The sequence below is a fragment of the Gymnodraco acuticeps genome, unplaced genomic scaffold (assembly GCF_902827175.1).
Source record: "Gymnodraco acuticeps unplaced genomic scaffold, fGymAcu1.1, whole genome shotgun sequence".
NCBI classification, from domain to species: Eukaryota; Metazoa; Chordata; class Actinopteri; order Perciformes; family Bathydraconidae; genus Gymnodraco; species Gymnodraco acuticeps.
In genome coordinates, this window is record NW_022990673.1 from 1,729,175 (window position 1) to 1,754,181 (window position 25,007).

At 43.8% G+C, this 25,007-nt stretch overlaps 2 protein-coding genes across 8 annotated transcripts in view; one reads left to right on the top strand and one right to left on the bottom strand.

Annotated features, from left to right (window-relative positions):
• Positions 1-7,877: 7,877 nt before the first annotated feature.
• Positions 7,878-10,448, bottom strand: bloc1s2 (biogenesis of lysosomal organelles complex-1, subunit 2). The gene is made up of 5 exons (XM_034229927.1): positions 10,194-10,448; positions 9,847-9,963; positions 9,394-9,513; positions 9,198-9,302; positions 7,878-8,734 (listed from the first exon to the last, which is right to left on the bottom strand). The coding sequence occupies exons 1-5, from the start codon at positions 10,441-10,443 to the stop codon at positions 8,703-8,705; spliced, it is 624 nt and encodes a 207-aa protein (XP_034085818.1). The 5' UTR covers positions 10,444-10,448; the 3' UTR covers positions 7,878-8,702.
• Positions 10,449-11,497: 1,049 nt separating this feature from the next.
• usp24 (ubiquitin specific peptidase 24) overlaps positions 11,498-25,007 on the top strand; it is a 37,545-nt gene continuing 24,035 nt past the window's right edge. For 5 of the 7 annotated variants that reach the window (XM_034229715.1, XM_034229713.1, XM_034229716.1 and 2 more), the window contains exons 1-20: positions 11,668-11,946; positions 14,955-15,123; positions 15,354-15,421; positions 15,521-15,664; positions 17,426-17,551; positions 17,851-17,886; positions 17,983-18,048; positions 19,140-19,205; positions 19,523-19,597; positions 19,718-19,876; positions 19,962-20,076; positions 20,264-20,367; positions 20,728-20,835; positions 20,937-21,032; positions 21,116-21,277; positions 22,389-22,481; positions 23,132-23,239; positions 23,773-23,922; positions 24,213-24,344; positions 24,820-24,931. In XM_034229715.1, the coding sequence (XP_034085606.1) occupies positions 11,668-11,946; positions 14,955-15,123; positions 15,354-15,421; positions 15,521-15,664; positions 17,426-17,551; positions 17,851-17,886; positions 17,983-18,048; positions 19,140-19,205; positions 19,523-19,597; positions 19,718-19,876; positions 19,962-20,076; positions 20,264-20,367; positions 20,728-20,835; positions 20,937-21,032; positions 21,116-21,277; positions 22,389-22,481; positions 23,132-23,239; positions 23,773-23,922; positions 24,213-24,344; positions 24,820-24,931 (2,368 nt within the window). Of the gene's footprint in view, positions 11,947-14,954; positions 15,124-15,353; positions 15,422-15,520; positions 15,665-17,425; positions 17,552-17,850; positions 17,887-17,982; positions 18,049-19,139; positions 19,206-19,522; positions 19,598-19,717; positions 19,877-19,961; positions 20,077-20,263; positions 20,368-20,727; positions 20,836-20,936; positions 21,033-21,115; positions 21,278-22,388; positions 22,482-23,131; positions 23,240-23,772; positions 23,923-24,212; positions 24,345-24,819; positions 24,932-25,007 lie in introns of all 7 variants that reach the window. The other 2 variants (XM_034229712.1, XM_034229718.1) reach the window with 2 other exon arrangements.

Here is a 25,007-nt window from a genome sequence, read left to right on the forward strand (position 1 = left end):
GCCTGCAGGCGGTTAGCTTAGCACTGAGATGGTAAAGGGAAGGGAAACAATTAGCTTCATTTAAAGGTGATTTATTAACATCAAACATGTTATATGTTGTTTGTTTTAACCAATAAGAAACAAAGATACAAAAATGACATGAGGAATTGTGTGTTTTTTGTGTTTAGTCTGGGTGCAATGTCTTCCTGTGATCTTGTCTTTAAAGTGAAGTTCAGTAAGACTTCAGGAAGGATACACCAGCAAGAAGAACAAAAAAGTATGTGTTAATAGGTCATCTTAAAATCTACCGATCTACTCTGAGGGATGCAGTATTTTTCACCAAAAACTATGTAAACCTATTGACCAAAAAGGTTCCGTTTACTACTAAAATACACAGCTCATCCTACATGAAACTACACAGACTGGGGTTACGTAATGTAACCCAGCTTCTATGAGTATAGGCGCAGCCCTCTAATGGCGCATTTCCACTGCAACGGGGTAGCCCCGTTTAAGCGTCCCTAAGCGTCCTCGCTCAGGCCTCGGGCTGCCTCGCTGGCCGTCCAAGGCCGTGGCGCATTTCCATTACAGTTTAGGACCTGGGGTAGCAACGCAGTGTAGGCGGGGCGATCGGCTTTGTTTTTGTTCACATTTCGAGTTGTTCCGTCGAGCTCCCGCTGGACTTGATCATCCCCAATGAGATGTAGGAACGTCGTCACCTCCTCGGTCGACCACGGTGTGCTTTTCTTATTAGACGTAGCCATTTTTGTAGCTCATCCGTTTACAAAATGCTGTTTATAAAAATGCTGCAAGCTTGCTTCTAAATATATATGCGACGCTAGGGATGAACTCGCGCGCGATCTTGTGACGATTCTCTCTGACCAATCAGCAGTCGAGAGTGTTGACGTCACTAGTTCAGCCCTGGCCCTGGTCTGATAGAACCACGATTTTATGGGGCCGGAAAAAGAGGGAAAAAGTACCCGCTAGCCGGTACTAGGCTATATGGAAAGGCCACCAAAAACTGGCCTGGCCGCTTGAGGACGGTTAAGGACGCTTAAACAGGGCTACCCACTGCAGTGGAAATGCGCCATAAGGCTATCGCTATTGGGTTAATCCCACTGCACGTTTGCAGCACTGACAGACTTATTCCACGCCCACCTATGACGTGGGCCCCACCTCCGGGCTCACTTCCGTATAAATAGGAAGTAGGCCCTACAATCCACTCCAACAGCTTTTCTTCAGCTATTCGCGGAACCAGTGGGGCCCGAACCTTAGAGGGCTGCGCCTATACTCATAGAAGCTGGGTTACATTACATAACCCCAGTTCTATATCGTATAAGGCTTCGCCCTCTAAGGCTATCGCTATTGGGTTAAGGGTGAAGCAGGATGTAGTCTACTGGTTCCGTCCGTTACCAGAAGCACAAAACACACCTACTCAGTTAACAACCCATGTCCATTACGCCATGCGTAAATGGAGCATCACATTCCCAGGGAATATAGCATTAAAAAATGAATATTCTCCATCAGGGAACGAAGGTAGGCTTACTCGGCCTACCTGTCGTTTATAAAAAGTAGAGATCGAGTCTCACTTGTTAAAAACGATCAAGAGAGGGGAAAAAAAGGCAGCTCTCTAAGTGCCGACAGGCAGGAGAGAGGGCATGCAATTGAAAAACCCCGACATTACTCATTCTGGCAGGCTATTCAGTACTAAATGTGTCAGAGAGGAATGGGAGAAATCCCTCAAATACAAACGAATAAAAGAACAGGGGGAAGACCAAGATGCAGCAATGCAAATGTCTTCCACTGTCATTCCTCCGTGCAACGCCGTAAAGGAGGTGAGGAGGAGGAAAGAAGCCATCCAAAGTTATCACTCTCGATCTAAAACGAGCTTGTGATAACCTTTGGCATAAAAACCGGGTTAGGGCGCAAAACAGCTAAGCTGCCATCTCCTTGGATCCGGAGACATGACGGAGCCACCGAGAGAGCAGACCAATCACTCACCCTTTTAGCTGATGTCAGAGCCAAGAGCAGAGCTACTTTGGCTGATAAAAACTTCAGGGGAACCTGATCTAAAGGTTCAAATGGAGCTTTAGGCTACTCAGTGCGCGTAACACTAAAGCCGAAACCCATTGAGGCGCCAAAGCGCGTGACACAGGTCTGAGTCTCTGTGCTCCCCGTAGAAAACGTTTTGTCAGAGGGTGACTACACACCTTGCTGACACCAATCTAGTGGCAAGATGAAATGGCAGCAGCATATGTTTCGACCGTGCTATAAGCCAATTCCTGTCCAGCAACAGCTGGAGGAACGACAGCACGAGGCAGGGGGCCCAACGGGGTCCAGGATTTTCCCTACACCCCAAACGGAACATTGTCCATTTGGCTGTGTAGGATGTATTCAGCAGCTGCGCTGATCGAACACCTCCCTGGTGATTTATGTAGGCCGCCGCTGCTTTGTTGTCTGTTCGATTCAACACATGTTGATTGTACAGCAACAGGGCGAAGTGCTGGATTACTTTCCATATAGTAATTCCAGCACGTTTATATGGAGAGACATGTGACCCGGCCACTGTCCCCCCACTGCCTGCGACATGCACGTTCCTCAGACTGCTAGAGATGTGTCTGTGAACACTGTGGTGTGAGACGTCACTCTGCTCAGGGGCACCCCCACTAACGTGGAGATTTTTTCAGTGGGTTCAATCCAAACCCACGGAAGGAGGAATGTACACCGTGCGTCTCCTCTGACGCACGGGGTCGATACGCAGGCAAATAAACCACCTCTGGAGTCTTCTCACTGTGAAGGAGACCCAGGGGGATCACCACGTGACCAGCTGATATCATACCTAACAGCTGCATCACGGAGAGGGCTGTCACCGCCCCGCGGGGTGTGACGCGCCGGAGGAGAGCTGTCCGAGCTGCTTAAAAACCAATAGGTTTTTAAAGACAGCCGGTTTATGCAGCGAGCCATGCTGCCTATAACCGACAGGTCAGGGGCAGCCGGCTTAACCGGTGAGCCTTGCTGCTTATTATTATCCATCTGTCCATCGAACACGCGCGTCGCCCCTCTGAGTAATACTCTGAGAGCACGCGACCTGCTCTGGATGTGCTGTGGTCGTCATGGTGACGAGCCACGTCAGAGGGGGCCTCCACACGCTGCATCTCACACCGGCTCTCATCCTGTCTCTGTTTAGGAGAAGGCTCGTAAACTGGACATTGAGGCGCGTTCACGCTCAAACCTGCTGAGGAATGAGCGGAGGTGTGTGCAGTGCTATTCACACAGTGCGTAATAACAGCCCTGGGCTCATTACGACCGTGTGTAGTAGGCACATCTGGGACAGAGGAAAAACCGTGCTGCCTGCTAACCGACAGGTTAACAGCTGCACCGGTGGAGAGCTGTTACTTTCTCCGTTCTCTGCTGTGAGAGTCGCGCTCTCATGCGGGCTGAGTTCAATTCCACTCCCAGTTAAATGTCTGGGAGGGAAGAGGACAGCTCTTCTTCCAGTTGATAATGAAACCCAGGCTTTGACAGATGAGATACGAACTGTATCGTCTGAAAAACCGCTTCCTCCCTGGAGCGAGCCAGCCACAGCCGGTCGTCCGGGCAAAATAACCCTCATCCCCATTCTGAGTAGCTGCTCCAACCGTCTCCACCCACTTTGAATAAAGTGTGTGGAGCCAGGGATGAGAAACGCAGGAATTTGCTGTGTTTCGGGATGATGGTTACGTGGAGGTAAGCATCCTTCAGGACTATGGATGTGCACCTCCCTGGTGAACACACTCCAGCACCTGTTTGATCGTCAGCATGGGAAAAGGCCATTCCCTTGTTGGACACTGACAGATCGAGGATGGGTCTCATTCCCCCCGCCCCGTCTCCTTCGGGACCAGAAAATAGCGGGAGTAACAACCCCTGATTTTCTTCCCTTTGAGTAACCCCGGGAAAAGGCTTTCTTTAACCAGAGTTCCTGCCGCTCTGCACGGAGCACGAGACACTGTTCCTGGGATGACAGGACTTCCTGTATCCCGAAGAACTGCGGGGGGAGAGGCGAATTGCAGAGACTACCCTCTGCCCATCCGCCTGCTCATCCATCTGTCCATCAGACACACTCGCCGCCACCCTGAGTACCATACAGTACTCTGATAGGGCCGGGTGTACATTCTCTGGCTGTGCTGTGGTTGGTGACAAACCATGCCAGAGCCCTCCACACGCTGCATTTCACACAGGCTCTCAATATGTCGTTGTTTAGGAGAATACTCGTAAACTGCGCGTTCACGCTCAACACCACTAAGGGATGAGCGGAGGTGTGTGCAGTGCTGTCCACACGAGGCGTAATAATGGCCCTCCGTGGGCTCATTACGACCGTGGGTAGGAGGTGTCTGAGACAGAGGAAAAATCCATGCTGCCTAAACCCAAAAAGTTTAAGGTAGACGGATTTGAATAGCAAGCCCAGCTGTTTTATTAACCGATAAGTTAAAAAAAAACAGCCGGCTTAGGCAACGAGCCATGCTGCCAAGTAACCAATAGGCTATTGGCAGCTGGCTTAACCGGGGAGCCTTGCTGCATATTAACTTCCCTCTGTCCATCTAACCCACGCGCCGTCACTCAAGGCGCGAACCTGCTCTGGATGTGCTGTGGTTGTCATGGTGACGAGCCACGCCAGAGCCGTCCAGACATTGCATTTCACACAGGCTCTCCTTATGTCGCGTTTAGGAGAAGGCTCGTAAACCGGACATTTAAGGTGCGTTCACGCTCAACACCCCTAAGGGATGAGCGGAGGTGTGTGCAGTGCTGTCCACACTGTAATAATGGCACTCGTGGCTCATTACGACCGTGTGTAGGAGGTAGGTTTGGGACAGAGGAAAAAAATCCGAGCTGCCTAAAACCCAACAGGTTTTAAAGACAGCCGGTTATGCAGTGAGCCATGCTGCCTATAACCGACAGGTTAGGGGCAGCCGGCTTACCCGGTGGGCCTTGCTGCTTATTATTATCCATCTGTCCATCGAATACACGCGTCGCCACTCTGAGTAATACTCTGAGAGCGCACGCATGTTTTGGATGTGCTGTGGTTGTCATGGTGACGAGCCACGTCAGAGCCCTCGCCGCCGTTGCCCGTGAAGCAGCCCAAGAGGGGCCCGGACTGAAAAGGCTGCGAGGGGCCCTCCACACTCTGCATCTCACACCGGCTCTCATCCTGTCTCTGTTTAGGAGAAGGCTCGTAAACTGGACATTGAGGCGCGTTCACGCTCAAAACCCGCTGAGGGAATGAGCGGAGGTGTGTGCAGTGCTATTCACACAGTGCGTAATAACAGCCCTAGGCTCATTACGACCGTGTGTAGTATAGGCACATCTGGGACAGAGGAAAAACCGTGCTGCCTATAACCGACAGATTAGGAGCATCAGGTTTAACCGTCAAGCCCTGCTGTTTAATAACCGACTGGTTAATAACAGCCGGCTCAAACGGCGAGCCCCGCTGTCTGTTAACCGTACAGGTAGCAAACAGCTGGCTTATGCACCTCCACACGCTGTATTACACAGCGGCTCTCCTCATGTCGCCGTTTTAGGAGAAAACTCGTAAAACGGACATTGAGGTTCACGCTCAAACCTGCTTGAGGAATGAGCGGAGGTGTGTGTACTGTGTAGGAGGCACATCTGTGACATAGGAAACAAACCCGGGCTGTCTAATTAACCGACAGGTTTTTAAAGACAGCTGGTTTGAGCCGTAAGCTTTGCTGCCTAACAACCGACAGGCTGTGAGGCGGCCGCTTATGCAGCTTTTTTTATGTCATCCGGAGGAGAGCTCTCCTGAACCGGGGAAACGGGGAGATTTCATTAGGCGGCTGCCTTTCCGATGATCTCCGGGAGTTCCTGGAGAATACCGCCTATCGACGGCCGAGCCGTGATGGCGGATAAAGGGATCCGTTGACCCGTCGTCAGCCCGGCAGCCGAACCTAGGCTCGGCTACCGGGCTGACCCCAGGCCCCCGCCCCGTCTCCCCCGCCGGAGGAGAGGGAGACAGGGCGGGGGAACCACATGGTGATCCGTGACTGGAGGGGAAAGAGTCGCCTGACTGCTGCCCGCCACTCGGATTCAATAAATAAAGGGCTTGGTCCACAGAGTAAAAACTCCTGGACTAGCCAATCATTCTCGGCCGCAGCAGCGAGAGCGTCCGCTCTCCACTGTCTGTGGGCCAGAGGGAGACGGACACAATGAGTGCACGACACCTGGGGAGTGAGAGCCGCGTTTGCGTGCTCTAATCCCCGGCAAAACTCACACCGTGAGCTCCGGTCGTAACTCATATGTCGGGTTGACACCGGGCCCTCACCCTGTTTCCCCCGTCCGGAGGAGAGGGAGGATGGGCCCAGGGGAACCAGGAATTTTTAGTAAGTGGATCTTAAAAGAACTTGTTTTGCCTGTCAATGCTTCTGCAACGGAGTGCTGAAGAAAAGTAGGAGTGGATTGTAGGGCCTACTTCCTATTTATACGGAAGTGAGCCCGGAGGTGGGGCCCACGTCATAGGTGGGCGTGGAATAAATCTGTCAGTGCTGCACACGTGCAGAGGGATTAACCCAATAGCGATAGCCTTAGAGGGCGAAGCCTTATACGATATAGAACTACTCGGACACAGTATTTGTAAACACGCATGCACATTTTCAGTTATCAATACCAGGACATTATAACACATCTGCTCACTTGTTCTCAACATACACGTTCCTGTTGGATGATGCTTCTGCGTTAAGTCTCCATGGTGGCACATGGAAACACTTTCCTTATTAGGTCTCGACAGGAAATCTATGGAAAAGAAGATGAAGAAACACTGTTGCAAGGACGATTGTTCCCGTATAGATTAATGACTACATCAACACAAGTGATTACATCATTAAGGACGTTTATTTATTTTGTTTCTTTGCTCTTTTTTTAAAAGGCAACACCCTGGAATAACGGCACCTTCTTTTTAAATTGTGAATTATTTAACTGTAGAGTAGATTGTGTGGTATAAAATGTGATGACAACCTGACAATCCCATTTCTTCTTGGCATCACATTTTGATTAACCAGTTGATTTATACCAAGAATATAGGCCTGACTTTAATAATAATTGCATCTATATATTACTTCCAACCGGTCTAAAAACCACGTATCTACATTTTGTACACAATATATAGGTTTCCACACCCCAATTATATTGCTACAGTCAATTATAGTTTTGCAATTCTTCTCATTTTAAATAATTAGAAAAAGGTTTACCTATGATTACTCTAATACCTTCTCTTCTATGCTTGACTGCCTCCTGGCACTCACATGTAGCTCTCAGAAAACAACCCTAAAATCATTTAATGGACCTGATCCGAGAGCCTTTGGGAGGAGAGCTGAGTGTATGCCCCAGGGCCGTGGAAAAAAGGCAGGGAAAGGGAGAGATGGAAGGATCACAGTGCAACAGTAAATAATGTTACAGTATATGAATAATGAGCTCCCTCTGTGCCGGGGCCTCAACTGGACTAATGGCAGAGACCTGGTTTAGATTAGGTATTGCACAAATATATACACACACATGCATGACCAAACACACACACAAACCTGACTGTCAGGAGGGACGTCATATCAGTTTAGATAATCTGTTGCTCTCTGGAGCTCTGGGACAGCTAATATAAAAGGAGGAAACAAAGGAGGTAGAGGGCATCACACACACCTTTAGTCAACCATACACCCTTTCCTTTGAATTATATGTCGTCTTTTTCCCTCTGTTGGTCTTCCCAGTTTTCTTCTGATAAGACTGAGCCTCAAATCTCCCTCAGCAGTGAATCTGTTTGTCCAGAGCTACACAATATTTGAGTCACTTTTAAATATTTGATGGTGCAGGTCTGCCATCTGCTGTCAGTAGTTGGTTATTTTAATAAAACAGACACGCAATGATATGCACATGGTTTATTAACAAAACAAAAACTCCAGTTAGTTTTCAGCTTCAACATCTCCCATTAGACATACTTCAAAACCATATACCTTTTATTTTAAACGGCAAATGTTAAACTTGCTTACTGAGATGGTTACATTTCCAGCTGTTGTCTAAACAGTAACCTTTTTTATAGCTTTTTAGACCAGTTTCTGGTTGTGTCCACACCATCTGGACAAGAAAATGTTTTAAAACAAATAATTTCAATGTACATGTTGGAATACTATTACTAAGTGGAAATCTGTCAATCCTTCAACTATCAAAATAGAAATGCTGGAACTTTAAATAAAAAAACCTATGACTATTCTTCATCATGTATACATCTACATATAACAATAGTGTATTTATATCTAGTCATACAAGTCTCTGTCAATGTGCTCGGTTTCTTTGTTTAGTAGTAAAATAGTATATTCTGATCCCGCCACTCAATCAAGATATGCTAATAATCAGGCAGATTTAGTGAACATAAAGTGTTTCTGCAAAAACATTTGGGTGACCTCCACACACTCTTATCGTCTTGGCTGTTTTAACTGATGCCAAAATCAGTGATACTGGAGTTAAATCTAAGCCAAGCACTTCGCTACTGATTCATGTGACTTGAGCTGCTTCCTCCTGGGTCCTTTCTAGGTGTCAAAGTGGCTCTGACTGTTTGTTGTTCCAGTCTCAGTTCACATCCTCCCCGCAGCTCCTGGCTCCACTTGCAGGGAGAGAAGAAGGCGAGGCAGTGCTAAAGTAGGTGAGAAGGCATCATAACTCAAAAGTCTGCCTCTTCTTCTTCTTCTTCCTCATCGCTTCTCCAGCTTCTTGAACCTGGCCTCTGTAAAGATAACAAAAGACAGGGATGTGGTCACTATTAAGCCAATGGCTGTTCATGTTCAAATGCAACACAATGTGGTATTGGTTCCCTCTCATTGAAGGATTAACATTTTCCCTTTAGGGATTGACTGTGGTGTCACAGCACCATCTGCTGGTGGACTTCATAATGCTTTGCAATACGAGCTGCTGTACTATTATTGGTCTTGACTGCACATACCAGACAAAATAGCCAGCAAATAGAAAGGAAGCTATTCTATTTCTGCTGTCATGATGGGGCTCTGCTCTCATTGACAAATACAAACAACACATTCACTAACGACAGTTAAGTACATTTTGGAGTTTTACAAATACTATTTTGACCAACAAATGTTGCAATCATTTCAATAGAATCAGCTTCACTCAATAGATTACTGTACAAAACATATTATACATACAACATAACTTCTCTACATTAAAAGTCTTACCCAGTTTCTTGGAGTACGCATCCAGTTTGTAGGCACCCTGTTCAAGTGAAGACACTTGCTCTTCAATCTGATTTATCTGGTCCAAGTAGGGCTGTAAACTGGCATCTAAAGAAAACATACATACCCGCCATAAATCATTTATGAATTCCAAAAAGGACAAGAAAAAGCCTTTGAGCAGATAATATGTGTCACGCACATTTGTTGTTGAGATCCTGCAGGTTACGGCTGATGTTGATGCTAATGTCCTTCATTTCCATGTACTTCAGACTGGTAAGCTTATTCATGTTCTCCAACAGACGGTAATCCTCAGAAGTTCCTGAAAAGGTAAAGACATATGCATGAGAGAAAATAACACTGAGCAAATACATATTCATCATACAGGTTTCCTAGACCTTTTCCAAAAGTAACTTCAGCGTGCCTTTTTTTGCACATTACATCTGTGGTTAATTCCATTTTGATATAATGGATACTTATTACACTTCTCCATCACATATCAGTGTGCTTTAAGCAACTCTGATGATGAGTTGTGGATTGCAGCTGTCTGTAGTACCATTGCAAAAGCACAATAACGTATTGTCATCAGTAAATCAGTGCTATGGCTAAAATATGTTTGGAAAAGCGGGAGTGTGCAAAATGTTTTTTTAAATACCAGTTAGTTCTCCTTGCAGGACGATTGCCATCTTTTCAAACATGTCAGCGCATAACTCATTGATATCAGGCTCTGCAGGCTCCACAGCCTCCTCTGCTGTTTCCACACCACCATCACCTGAACACAAGCATTACAGCAGGATAAACACAACATGCAAATCCAGTTCAAACATAACTGTCAACAATGGCTAAATAAAATAAAGCCAAATATAGGATTACATACAACAGTCAAGAGATCGACAATGATGCTTTTCAATGCAACCATCACTGACAAGACAATTAATATGATAACTGTAATGCTGCTTTAGCATTAGCAAGCTACGGAAAATGCGAGGAAACATCGCTCACTGTTTGTGCTGGTCTTTTTGGGAACAACAGCCGGAATTTCTGCTACGTCCTCCGGGGCTTCTGCCTGACTGCTGGAGGCTGCAGCCGCGTTCAGAGCCGCTAGCTGGGCCGCTGGAGCCCGGGAGATGCTGTCCATTGCTGCGGCGTCGTCTCCCGTTGCAGCCATTTTGTTCCTGTTTTGACTTGTGTCACGTGAGCTGAGGCTCACGTGACATCCGCCACCACAACCACCACCCCTACTCGCGCGCATTGCCACGCCCTGATGAGGTCGGAATGTGAGGCATGTGCGGTTAATTCATATTTACTAATGTAACTATTATAACGCACTTTTCAATTTGTATTTAATTACCCAGTGTAAACAAGAAGCAAGAAAAGTAAACATGTCCAAGGTTAGGACCTCGGTATTAAGTCATCTGTATGAAGGCTGCAGTCATAGCAGTTCGACCTTTTTCCATTTAATCAAGACTCAATGTAAAAGAAACCAATTCATAAAAAAACACTGAATTTGAGAGTTAATGAATTACAACGTTTTTTTACATTTTCTTTGAAATGATAAGTTACTTATGACAATTATGTACAAGAGAGAAGCAGTCGTTGGCAATGAAAATCTCAGTATCCCTCCAGCATTTATTCAATGTAATTTACTGTAGGCTATTCAATACGTCTATTCTTTCCTTAAATAAAATATAAACGTTTTACTATTTATTTCCCCAAAAGTTCATTGTTTTTTTAATATCCATAACCGATATTTGCACTGTTTCCCTAAATTATAATCATTGTGTCACACACATCATCTGAAATACCCGAAGAGCTATACTTGGCAGCTAAATTAGTTCTGCCAAACCACCTCTCATATCACAATTGGTTTTACCAGGATATATTGTCCTCTGATTTGTCATGAAAGTGTTGATTTTAAGAAGAAGAAAAAATGTAAGGAAATGCATTTCTCAAACGCACGCATCAGTACCGAAGCCAATTTCTGCCAGTGCAAAACATAATAATAAAAGGTATACACCTATTTAAAAAAAAGTCATTAACTTTAAAAAGCAAGTCTAAGTGATAACATGAGTTACATTTTTGCTTTAATAATAATAATTTATAATATTTATTTGCTTTTAACTTAAATGTTTTAATATGCCTATGATTATTGTTATTATTTCTTCACTTGTCTTTTCTTGCAATTAGCTTCCATACATGATTAGTTAGTCCATGACAGTAAAATATGCCTCAATAAAAATTCTTAGAAATCACAATATGTTTGCACAACTTTTCCCTGTGCGCGCTCCCGCGAGAAGCATGCAGTTCTTGGCATGCAGAACTCGACACAACACCTGTGTCGGCGGCGCTGTTGTGGGGGAAGCTCGATCGTGACAGGCTAGCATCAGTGGACTGTAAACATGGCGGCGTGCACAGCTACAGGGCTGTGCCGAACACCCCGTTACTATTAGTCCGAGAGACGGGAGACAACACAAAAATGGAGACCGAAGAGGAGCAGCACATCACCACGCTCCTCTGCATGGGTTTCCCAGACCCCGACGTGATAAGGAAAGCGCTCCGGCTAGCAAAGAACGACATAAACGAGGCAGTGGCGCTGCTGACAAACGAAAGCCCCGGACTCGGGTATGGATATGAGCCGATGGAGAGCGGGCCTGCCCCCGGCGTGGGCTCCACTGGAGACGGGGAAAGCAGCGGGCGGACTGGGACTGGAGGGTTTGATCCCCCACCCGCATACCACGATGTAGTGGATAGTGAGGTAAGAGCAACTAGAGTTTCACTAAGCATCAACTGAGTGCACGAAGGAGCAGAACATGATTAGTTTCAACTTACTGGGAAACAGTGGACTCGCCCATTTAACTAGCTAAACTTAGCTTCAATGCTACATGCAGCCAACGTGAGCTGTCAGAGCAGGATATGAAATACTCTCCCGTCCTACCGTACTGAACATGTCAGTGTTTAATGGTGACTTGGGAATTGTCTGTTAACATGAAGCCTTGCTACTTAAACGATGGACCTAACATAAATCGCTGCGGTTATTCTAAACTTACAAGCTAACGCGGCTAGCTAGTAGCCGGCTAGCTAACGTTAGAGAGTTGAACGCGCCAGCAGCACAGAGGCATCATTCTGGAGGATTGCAATCACAGATTTTGACTGGCAGTACTATCCTAGTGGGTTATCAGTCCTATAAGTCAGCCTGTAAGTAAGGCTGTGTCATTTAGGTCTGATTTTGAAAGGTTAGCTAACGTTAGCTTCTAGGTTGCCTGACAGCGTCACCCGCTCCATACTGAGATTGCAGTCTAACCAACTCCAACCAGACTACAATCAATTTCGCAATCCGTGTTCGTTTTGATCATTCTTCAGTGAGCTTTATAAGCTGTCAACATAATTTGTTTTACTGGTTTATTATTAATTAAGAGTATTTGTTAGGATTGATGCATGAGATCATGTAAGGCCAGCTAGTGGTTCTGTCAGTGATTTACCTCCAGGTCGTATCATGTGGTCCGAGTTTGCTATGTGTATGTGGTGTTGTAACAGTAAACTGCATTGGCCTTCCTAAACAAGACATGTCAAGATTGCTTTGACTGGCACATTGAGAAACTCGAGGATGTTTGCGTTCAAGTACTTGACTTCCAGCCTGTTGCTCTCCTAGATCTCTTAAAATCCTGCAGGTACTGTCAACAGCTCTTAGAAACTCACAAATCATTTGACCTGGCAGATTATTGATTCAGACCTTCCAGCCACTTGTTGTATTCCTTTAATGGCTGTTTGAGCTGCAGTGATTATGGGTCAGCATAATACACATACATTACTCACTACCTTTCTTTCTCCTCTAAGTCTTTCACTGCTGTCACACTTTGATGAAGACGGTTATAGTGTGAACTACAATTGGCACTTACAGCTGCAGGAAATAGCCCACACCTGTAGGTTACTGTAGATACTGTGCCTTATTTTGTATGTGAATAATGGAGTTGTTGCAAATCTACTTAGCCCAAAGTGTACAATTTTCATCTTCAAATCTGTGTTAAAAACAAAACTCATATTTGTCATGAGATATAGTAATTGAAGTGTCACCCCCTCATTGTATAGTAAAACATGCTTTATAGGGAATAAGCTGAAGAATGAAAGTGCTTTATTTCCTTTCTTCACTTCATCTGTTTGCTACATTTGTGCTAAAGAGGCATGTCATAGGTCTATGGCCTTATGCTCCTAAATATAGCCCTGCAGTCTCCCTAAACACAAACACATTGCAGTTTAGCTCGGGGACCCAGGAGGGTCGCAGGGTGCGTAGTAACAGAGTCGCGCTGAGATACCTCACCGTCCTGCGCAACAACAGACGTGTTCTGGGCCTTGGAGCTCTAATATTTCCCCTACTGTAGGTCCTGAAACACTGAGAACTGTATTACACTTAGTAGCTTATTGTCATGTTTGTATGCACATTTGTTCTCCTGGTTAATGATTATTTATGAGAGGAAGGTTCTTCTCTTCCCTATGCTATCATTGTTATTTAAATCAAAGGATCACATTCTGACCATTCAGTGAGTTCTGATTTTGTAATCTTTCCAGTAATAATATCTCTCCTCTTGGTTACTATTGAACCCTTTTTTCCCTTTAAACCAGTTAGTCTCCTTTCCTTCTGCTCTTCCATCTATCTGTCATTTGTAATTTTGCTAGAAAAGAGTGGTATGTAATATGATACTTCTCTGTTGCCTTTTCCTTCCTTTGCCTTTCTACTGTTATTTTCTTCTTTTAGATATCAGTCCCACCACTTTATATGTATCAGTAAATGCTGACAGGGAAAAATATATTAAAAAATGGTCAGACTTAACCCTTGCCGTGTTAATTGGAACAAACACTGACCACAGGCAAAAGGGACAAATTATTTGTAGTGTATGTAGTGATGGCTGAATCCCAAAGCTTAGTCAGCCTTTTAAGATTATTATTCTGTCAATTCTTTGCACAATATCAGTGCAAACATTTGTCACAGGCTGGTTTAAAATTATGACACGCTTTAGTGTAACACATGTGTTCTGGCATGTTCCACTGGTTAATACTTAAATTCAGAGCATGTACTTCTTCATTATAATCAGGAATATTCAGATGATTTCATGAATATGTTAACAACTTTATGATGTAAATAATTCAAACACCTTTGTTTGCTCTCGCCACATGGAGGGATAGAGTTGACTGCCACTGTCCATGTTTTGATCTCATAGCAATATTAGCCTCTATTTAGCATTGGGAATCATAAACACAAAACATATAAGAAGTGACTTTTGAGTGAGATGAGTTTAAACATGCTTTCATAACCTGTTGAGATATGTCAGCAGAAAAGGTCACTGGGGGCAGCACCACTCTGCCAACAAGAGAGTGTCATGGCACAGTGTTCATTATATTCCACTTTAACTCACTCCCTGGCTTACCTGTATTTATTGCTTAGTAAAACACTTGAAAACAAGCCCCTGACTGGATTCGTTTTCGAAGCTTTGATGAGGAAATAGAGGGAGAAAAAGATGCAGGGACGAAGGGCAGATTGTGAGGGAAGGACATTTTCCCAATGACTGCTATCGCTCTTCTCCCAAAGGGCGGAAAAGAATCAAGCATCCTCCTGTCTGACTTTATCATTGCCAGAGGCCATTTGTATTAACCTCGTGCAGAGGACAGCTGCAGCGTCCTATAACAATGTCGCACTCGGGGACTATCTGTGTGAAATAAAGTCACCCATTGCATTAGGTTGTAATTATGCCATGCCTGTGTGTTTTACAGAGGAGTAATGATGAGAATGGGAACTGCTCAGGGGGCAGCATGGAGTTTCCCACCACCAACCTGTACGAGCTGGAGAGTCGAGTCTTTACCGACCACTGGTCCATACCTTACAAGAGAGAGGAGTCCCTGGGCAAGTGTCTCATCGCGTCCACCTGCCTCGCCCGGCACGGTAAGAACATGATTGTGTTTTATGACATTTGTTTTTAAAGGTCTGCTTTAAAATAAATTCCCTCCATCTACGTATATTTATGTGGGTGGTGTGTTTTGTTGGATTGTTGGGTGTTTTTCACATGTTGTTATTTTGGACACTTGCGTTACATACCTCAATCTGTCTCCTTCGTCACAGTTTTTTTTTCATGTTAAATAAATATGTAAATCCAACATTTCCTTTACTGTCAGGTCTTGCTGACGCTGATGAGAACTGCAAACGATTTATAGACCGGTGCATGCCGGAGGCCTTCAAAAAGGTGAGCAACACAGGGATCTGAGAGACTGTGAAGTACTCAAGTCATTACAGACATGGTCCTGACTTCCTCCTTTCTGTCTTTCCTGTTCCCCATCACCAGTTGCTGACCAGCAGTGCCGTACACAAATGGGGCACGGAGATTCACGAGGGAATTTACAACATGCTCATGTTGCTGGTGGAGCTGGTAGCAGAGAGGGTGAAGCAGGATCCCGTACCAGTTGGCCTGATGGGCGTCCTGACTATGGTGTGTTCTCTCTCACTCTCTTAATATTTGCCTTTTTCTACTTTCTTTTTGTATTCTTTCTATATATACATGTAAATCAGTGCTTTTCAAAGTGTGGTCCGCGGACCACTGGTGGTCCGTGAGTATATTGGTAAAATTTCACATTTGAAATAAATAAATTCATTTGAGTTTCCGCACTCTCGCGGGAATATCTCTGCAATGGAGCGAGCTTACGTTTCACTTTCAATTGCATGATATAGCCCAGCGCAACACCTTCATCACACATGTTGCCACTTGTTTGTACCATTTTCAGGCGATTTGTAATCTGTTCTAGAAAAACTAGGGGATTTTGGATATGTGTGGAGTTAGGTGGTCCGCGAGTGTTTTTTTATTGGTTAAGTGGTCCTTGGTATGAAAAAGTTTGAGAAACACTGATGTAAATAAATTACCCTTAAACATTTAGGGGAAAAACAAGTTTTGATTGATTTTGTGGTGGTAGTTCAATTAAGGACATTTCTTTAATGTGCTTTCTCAGTGAATTGGAGCCATCCTACTTTATAATTGTAGATTCATCTAAATGCCTCCCCCTAGAAAATTTAGATTTTTGTCAGGTCTTAAATGCTGTCTGGTGAATTCTCTAGACTGAATTATAAGATGAACCACCAATTTCAATTTTATTCTTAATTTCACTTGTTTGTTCTTGTTTGTGTTTGCTCGCTTGCATGCCCTGCATAGCTATAAGAAACACTTAAGTTGTTGGTCAAGACACTTTCCATCTGATGAAGGCAAATGCCTTCCAGATGTAAAAAAGTAGAACACATTACATTCAGTTATAACTGCCAAAACAAACATTATTTACACTATTATGGCCCCTGTTAAAAATGTTTGTAATGTTATCTACTGTAAGTTGGTCGAACGAATGCCTCCTCATCCGGAAGCTGACCGAGCAGACCCGAGCAGCAGTCGAGAGGAGCCGAGCGCATCCGCGAAGCACACAAAATGGCGACGTCAGAGTTCCCGTTAGCCGGCAAATCTAAACCTCTCCGGTCAAAATGTCCGGTCAAAATAATTTCCCTTTAGCGCAATACCGCTTCAGTTGCGCCACTTATGTGACGGACAAGAAAGTATGTGACAGACAAGAATAGTCAATTATAATGTCTAACACTTAATGTGGAGAAAGAGATGTCCTGTATGGGTTGATTGTGCGTTGATCTGTTGGTAATGCCTCAGGGTTCCGATGGGCATGTAAACAAATGCATGCGCTATACTTTGTGGCCTCACCCGGTTGCATAGCGACACTTATTGTTTAGGTGTCTTTTAATAAGCAGGTAGTCATATCATTAGCTAGAACTAGCTGGATCTGATCGATATGGACATAAACGCGAGTGAAGTCTAATCTGACGGAAGAGAGAGATCAGCTGCTGCTGATGAGTCGACACGCAGCTCTGCATGATCACATGCAGCGGTGAGCGGACAAAACACACACTTCAGGTTAGAATATCACACGTAGCTATTTTAATTACCTCTCAAACTACCTAAACTTGTTATAGATATGTTTAGTTTTACTGTCGGGCCACTCATTACTGGATCCGCGAGCTGCATGATACTGGCATAATAGATTGCCCGATCGGGCAACCAGCAGGTGAGGCTTCATTGCCCGAGATAAATACTAGATGGCCCCGGGCCATCGGGCAGTCCTTAATGTCGAGCCCTGCAGACATGTGACATTGAGTAGTTGAAATGTAATATATGTATGTCCTGTTTCTTTGTTGCTGTGTCCAGGCCTTCAACCCTGATAATGAGTACCATTTTAAGAACCGGATGAAGGTCTGTCAGAGGAGCTGGGCTGAAGTTTTTGGAGAAGAGGCCAACATGTTTGCTGTGTCTCCTAGTAACAGCTATCAGAAAGTAAGAGGCAACTTGTGTGTCCAGATTCTTCCTGTACCCTTGAGTCCTGTTATTATATATATATATATTATAGTATTAATATACACACTCCCTTATTAGCCTTTGTTTAGTGTTTATAGTCATTCAGGGGCGGACAAACAAGTTCTTCATCCCCCGTGTTGTGTAACTGAGCCACAGGAGCTCAACAGAATATGTGTGACTGACAAACAACAGCTGTCAGAAAAATGTGTGTGTATGTCACAATAATTTGCAGTGTCATTGCTGAGTAAATCCACTGAAAACAAACGTATCTGTTTCAGGAGCCTCATGGTTGGCTGGTTGATTTGGTGAATCGAGTGAGTAACACACTTCCAGAAATTGTTTCCATATACATATCCTAATATTGCATCAGTTTTGCCTCATACATTTCCTTCCTCTCTTTTATTTTCAAGTTCGGAGAGTTGGGAGGATTCACTGCCATCCAGACTAAGCTCAACATAGACGAAATTGAGATTGCGGTAAGAGTAACCATCCTTAGTTTGATCTTTTCCCCTTCCTGACAAATGGACTAACATATTTTAAGAGTAACGAGATAGTTGCTACCCCGGGGATGGTAGACAGACTTTGAGACAGCGTTTGCAGGCGAAAGGTCACCATGTTTACCACCACTGCTCTCAGCTGCAGTGCACTGAATGTCTCTCTCTTTCCCCTTCCCACCAATACTCACTTACACACAAACACACCCTCTCATCCCCCTGCTGTGTGTGGTCAAAACGCTCTGTTGTGTTATGTGTTCTGAGGCATCCTTGTACTGATGCTTCCTTCTGGGAACCTGGCCGGAACCACCGCAGTGCAAAGCCATTGATTCAGACGCACACATTCACACACGCAAACACATTCGCTCGAACCATTAGCATATTAAAAAGGCAAAGACTGCTCTCCAGTAGCAGTGGGAGCTCAGTAGAGTGTGTAAGCTGTCAGATACCTAACATACCCCGAGGAAAAGGAGAGAGACACAGTGAAAGTGAAAGGAGAAAAGATAATGGGAGTGCTCCACTCCTATACTGTCTCCCAGGGCTGAGTCATTCATTTGTCTTCTTTGAGCAGGAAGTCAAGTGGGGGAGGGGGGGGGGGGGGTTCACTGAGTGAATAGAGGATGAAGGGGAGCTCAGAAGCAGAAATGGATGATTGCCAGAAAAAAAAGAAACGGGAACCATTCATTAAGCTCCCGTGATTTAGCAGTGAATGACAACTGACAGCTGGGCTCTGGTATTAGAAACTCAACCACACATCTGTTTACTCTCACTCACATGCACTGGTGAACACACAGTATCAGTTTAATGTGACCTTATGCCTTAACACTTCCATTTGAGATGAGTGATACACTTCTTTGGTTGTGTATGTCTTCATGATAAGCCATCACATGTGACACCCATAAATACATCCCACTCACAGCTATGCAGGAACAATCGTGTCGACACTCCTACAAAAAGAAAATTGAGTTGGAATGATAGTCTTATCATAGTTAGTCACACTCAGCTGGTAATGATCACTGGGTTCCTTTTTAGTTTGTGTCATGTTGAGTTATTCTCCTTCCCTCTGATTACAGTGTGTGTCGGCTCTGGTCCAGCCTCTGGGAGTCAGTGCAGAATACCTAAACTCCAGCCTCGTCCAGGTGAGACACACGCACGCATGTACACACACACACACACACACACACACACACACACACACACACACACACACACTGGATGCTAGTACTATTTGAAGATCTGTATTTATTATCCTTTTCAATTAGTTCAACTGCTGCTCTCTTCTTTCTCCTTTTATTGTTATTCACATGCTGCTTATTTATATTCTGTGTAACCTTGTTGTTGTCTGTTGTGTTTATTTACATGTCCCTCCTACTTATTTAAATGTATATAATGTGCTATATGCTCTTACTGTTTTGCTGCTGCTCTGGCCATCAACATTTCATATTGCTTTTCCTAGCCCATGCTGGACCCAGTCATCCATAAGATGATCACCTACGTGCAGAACCTGGAGGAAAAGGACCTAAAAGACAAGGTAGTGCTTTTTAAGTCCCCCTCTTTTGATTGATATCATTTAAATCTACAGAGAAAAGGTATCAGGACGGACAAAGTTGTTTCCTCCCTAGTTATACTTGGTTCCTCATGTGTTCCTTAGCGTCTGGTGAGCATCCCAGATCTGCTGTCGGCCATCAAGCTGCTGTGTATGCGCTTCCAGAGGGAGCTGGTTACTGTGGTGGACGACCTGCGTCTGGACACGCTGCTGCGCATGCTCAAAACCCCCCACTTCTCTACCAAGATGAACTCCCTCAAAGAGGTCAGCTCCTATAGGAAGTCATCTCTCAAATCTGAACTTGATCAGTTTTATTAACTGAAATTACACTCTGTTGTTTTCTTCTCAGGTGACAAAGTTGATAGAGGAGAGTACAGTGTCTAAGACGGTGAAAAATGCCATTGACACGGATAAACTGTTGGACTGGCTGGTGGAGAACTCAGTCCTATCAATAGCGCTGGAGGGTAAGAATATCCATCACTTCCCTCCACCAGATGACCAATTTAAGTGTGTCACGAAGTGCTTTGCAAAACATTTAAACCGCATTGAACTTTGTAACCACTTAAAAGCAAGACAGGCATAATAAAAATTAGGCTTTTGGCCTTTGTTTGACAGTATTCACAGTGGTCATTAAATATCTTTATGCACCAGGTAACATCGACCAGGCTCAGTACTGTGAGAGAATAAAGGGAATCATTGAGCTGCTGGGGAGTAAACTGTCCCTGGACGAACTCTCCAAGATCTGGAAAATCCAGGTCAGCACCAGAGCGCGCACACACACACACACACACACACACACACACACACACACACACACACACACACACACACACACACACACACACACACACACACACACACACACACACACACACCATGACAGTAATAACACTGTCTTGTGTGTGTTATTTATTATTTTCATTAAGCATGGTGTGAACATGTTTTCCTTGTGCAATATGTCAACTTTAAAGCTGAACTGTTTGCATAATTATGTACATTAAAAACATAATTGATACTGTATGTATTTATATCAATTGTTAGCACATATTTTACGAGATAAAATAACAAATGTCCTGCTTTTGATGCATCTGTTGATTGTTGTGTGATCGTCTCAGGCGGGCCAGTCATCAACGGTGATAGAAAACATTCATACAATCATCGCCGCTGCTGCTGTGAAGTTCAGCTTTGATCAACTCACCCACCTCTTCGCCCTCATACAGAAGGTCAGTGCCGTCTCTGTGACATTTTGTGAGTAACTTGGCTCAATGAAGAGTTGTTTGTTCGTCTGTGTTTAGTGTTAATAATCTGTTTGCATGTGTTTCAGAGCTGGGAGGTTGAGAGTGACCGTGTGAGGCAGAAGCTGCTCAGTCTGATCGGGAGGATCGGCAGAGAGGCTCGCTCTGAAACCACAACAGGGAAGGTGGGTTGGTATATCTGTCATTCTGGATATGAAAATCCACAGTATGTTAGAGTTCATTGTTAAAGTCTGGAGTGTGTGTTTAGGTGCTGGAGGTGCTGTGGGAGTTGGCTCACCTCCCCAGCCTGCCTACCAGTCTCGTTCAGCAGGCGTTGGAGGAGCACCTGGGGATCCTGAGCGACGCCTACGCTGTCAAGGAGACTGTGAAACGCAATTACATCATTAAATGTATTGAGGACATTAAGAAGGTGAGACAGACGTGCTACAGATGCCTAGCATTGTCTCTGTAGATGTGTGGGCGAGTGTTTGTTGCCGTTTAGTGTTTCACAAAGTCGTTACAGGATAGTAAATAGTAAACATATGGGTTGTTTAGAATACTTTCAGATAGGAAATCACTGTTCCTTGTGCAGTTAAAAAATGCAGCTCGACATGTTGAAAGGAAACGACTGCATGGGGGCACCAACATTTTTCTGCTTCTTGTGACACTTTTGCTCTAAAGTTAGCATGCCGCTGTTAGTTCATGACCTTTTTACTTTAGTTTGTTTTTTATCTAAGTTTGCCCAAGTGTCCCTGGAGCTGCAGTGAATAACGGAGAAAAGCCAACTCTGGCTGACAACAATAGTCTATCATAAGTTTAAAAAAGAAAATCTAAAATATTCGATTATTGAGAATAATTTCTTATTTCCTCTCTTTCTGACCATGCAGAGAAACAATGTAACAAAGTGGTGGATGTCACTTGATTACACTTATTTCCAATCTTTCAAGAAAACGTCATATATTGTGATGAAAATCAGTTCTTTAAAAGAGCACTTTCACTTTATTGATTAAAGTTATTATTGAACAGTCACCATCAATTACCTTAAACCTTCCCATGTAATGTTTATAAGCAGTACATAACATGCATGATGTTCTACACCATTTTATTAGTAATTAGCAGAACGGTTGATTCATGTATTTTTCAAACTCCTTCTCTGGGCACTGGGGAGTGGAGGCTGGTGTATGAACAGTTCACAAATGACCATATAATAAAACACAGTTATAATGTAAACTATGTTTTAGAGGTGATGGTATAATTGTTGACGTAAACTGTACATAAATAAACACTGAATATCTTGACATTCTAATCAAAATATCCTCATATATGTTATAAATTATTTATCAAATGTTTATACATTACTTATTAATGATAAATAGCCAAACTTAATCTAGATTGTTACCAAATAGACTAGATTAATTTTTTGGATATTGAAATTATTAAGTAATTTTTATTTGAATTAATGTGTATTTTTTTATTTAAATACTGGAAGGGGACTAGTTGACTTTTGTTCAGTGCACCGTAAATAAAATGTATGTTTTCAGACACACATTCAGGACGACTGTAAAGGCAGCGACACTCAAAGCTTATTTCTTACCGGCACTTGGAGCAAGAAGAAAGCTAACTCTTTGGCCAAAGTAAGAGAAGAAGCTCCTATAATTCATAATTCCACTGAAAAATCTGTTTTAAAATCTCGCTGCTTCACGCCTGCAAACCAATCGTGGAGGAGGGCTTGACCACAAAGGGGTGTCATTGGTCACAGGTTGATAATTCCACACTTGTTTCTAACAGCAGGTAGTGTAACCAGGTGTGTGTTAATCTTCTGCTTGCCTCACTGAGAGGGCCTTGGCACTGACTAATAATTACACTGTGGTGTTGATCTTGTCCTGGGGCGAGCTGGCTGGTTTAAAAAGTGATTTAGCTTCTGGATGAATGGTCAGCTTTGGTGGAAGTGCCCCTCACATTTACTCATGCAAAGAGGAATCTAATCAGAGCCTTGGATACATTAAAAACATAACATGTTTGATATTTAATTTGGCCTTTTAAAAGGGGTGTAAGGAAACACATTTAAACCTAAGCATATTTAAACGGGCAAAGTCTCGTCCAATGTTTTACCTCCCTGGCTCTGGTTCTGTTCCTCCTGGTTTACACAACTACACAAACAGTGGGTCTGTGATGACAAAGCAATCCCCTTTTAACATCTGATTTGCACATGTGTGTGTGCTCACTCTGCTGTACTGCCACACTGCCGGGATATCATTATCTTTTGTGTGTGTGTTTTTAACAGGCGTCTCAGCCGAGCGCTCCTCAGGCAGTGTGGGTTGTTCCTGCTCTCCGTCAGCTGCACGAGATCACCCGATCTTTCATCAAGCAGACCTATCAGAAACAGGACAAGGTAACACAGAAACGTGCAAACGGACATTGTTTTTCAATTCAAAGCTTCTTTTTAAACTCATATTTGATGACGTCTTCACCCTAAAATGAAATGTTGTGGTTATATGAATGTAATTGAAGGTTCCTTTAGATTGCTGCTTTACAGCACCGTTGATACAGCTGAATGCCTTCTTTTGTGTGAAGCAAGCAGGAGTGCAAACTATTTATATTTTATTTATTTTATGTTGTGAATTTTAGAAACTCATACATCAATCTTTTTTTCAATTTCAACTTTCCGACCTTATAACAATGTGAAGTTATTAGAAATGTTTGGATCACACAAGTTCAAAAGGATCTTGTGCACTAAGTTCTACAAAGATCATTTTTACCTGCAACAGACACACAAACACAATAAAAAAAAAAAAAATGCTGTTCAACATTCGAATGTATTTATAATTTGAGTTTCAACTTTATGAATACAGCTTTTAGGCTTCAAACAAATACCTCTTGAAATGATGGTATAGTAGATGCTAACGTTCCCCTGCCTCCCAACAGAGCATCATTCAAGACTTGAAGAAGAACTTTGAGATCGTGAAACTGATCACAGGATCCCTTGTGTGCTGCCATCGGCTGGCTGTGACCGCGGCGGGAAATAGCGGCCTCTCAGGCTCCACTCTGGTGGACGGGCGGTACACCTACCAGGAGGTATACTCTCGTTTTTTTGTGAATTGTAATTTAGTAGCCAGTGCTATATCCAAATAGTTTTAAATGTTATATCCAGTGTAATTACATTGATGCTGTTCTGTGGAGCTGTATAGCAAACCATTGATGTTTCAATCCATCATTTGAAAGTGATATGAGTAATGTCATTTGAGGTATCATTTTATCTGAGTTCGTTGGTTTGGAACGGGAAGTAATCATACTGGAGCAGCACAGTGTATGTTGACAGTTTGAGGGTCAGGATGACATGCTTCTCTCTGAATCTATGTGTTTAGTATCTGGACAGCCACCTGCGCTTCCTGGCCTTCTTCCTCCAGGAGGCCAGCCTCTACCTGGTGTGGAACCGGGCCAAGGAGCTCTGGGAGTGCCTGGTGTCCGGGCCGGATGTCTGTGAACTCGACCGTGAGGTATGAACACAGTTATGCAAATGAAATCCTTGTCCTTGATTGTGTCTTTGATTAGCAACCAGTTTTCCCTAGATGAATGCTCTGGAGGAACAAAGGCACTGCAAATATTTGATGTTTGCTCCGTTCTCTGCTTTATTTTAGAACAGTGTTCAAGACAAATCCAGAAATGTACATTCAATTTAGTTGATAATAAAGACTTTTGGAACATGATAATGCAGGTTTTAAGTTTTTGTTCATCTTGCTGTTTTGAGTGTTTGCTGTACATTTTGTACAAAAATCTTCCAAGCAAAGCCAATGTCAGGGATGGCACTGTGTACAGAAGTCAAGTCTTGTTAAGTAATTTTTACTGCACTGACCTTGAGCTCCCAGTTCTGTCCCCAGTGTGAAATGTGGTCTTTTTGATGGTATATGTTTGCATTTCAACTGAAATTTAAAATAAAGTGTAACCTTGAACATAATGTTTCGATGTGTGCAGATGTGTTTCGAGTGGTTCACCAAAGGACAGCATGACCTCGAGAGTGATGTTCAGCAGCAGCTCTTCAAGGAGAAGATCCTAAAGCTGGAGCCCTATGAGATCACCATGAACGGTGAGACACTCTGCAAGAGATGCACTGACAACAGCATTACAGCCTTTCAGGAATAGTTAATGAATAAGTGTGTGAT

Coding starts and splice junctions, on each gene's coding strand:
- bloc1s2 (XM_034229927.1), bottom strand. CDS start 10,443: ATGCGCGCGAGTAGGGGTGGTGGTTGTGGTGGCGGATGTCACGTGAGC. Junction 9,514..9,846: donor CCTGCAAGGAGAACTAACTG/GTATTTAAAAAA, acceptor TTACCTTTTCAG/GAACTTCTGAGGATTACCGT. Junction 8,735..9,197: donor TGCGTACTCCAAGAAACTGG/GTAAGACTTTTA, acceptor TTATCTTTACAG/AGGCCAGGTTCAAGAAGCTG.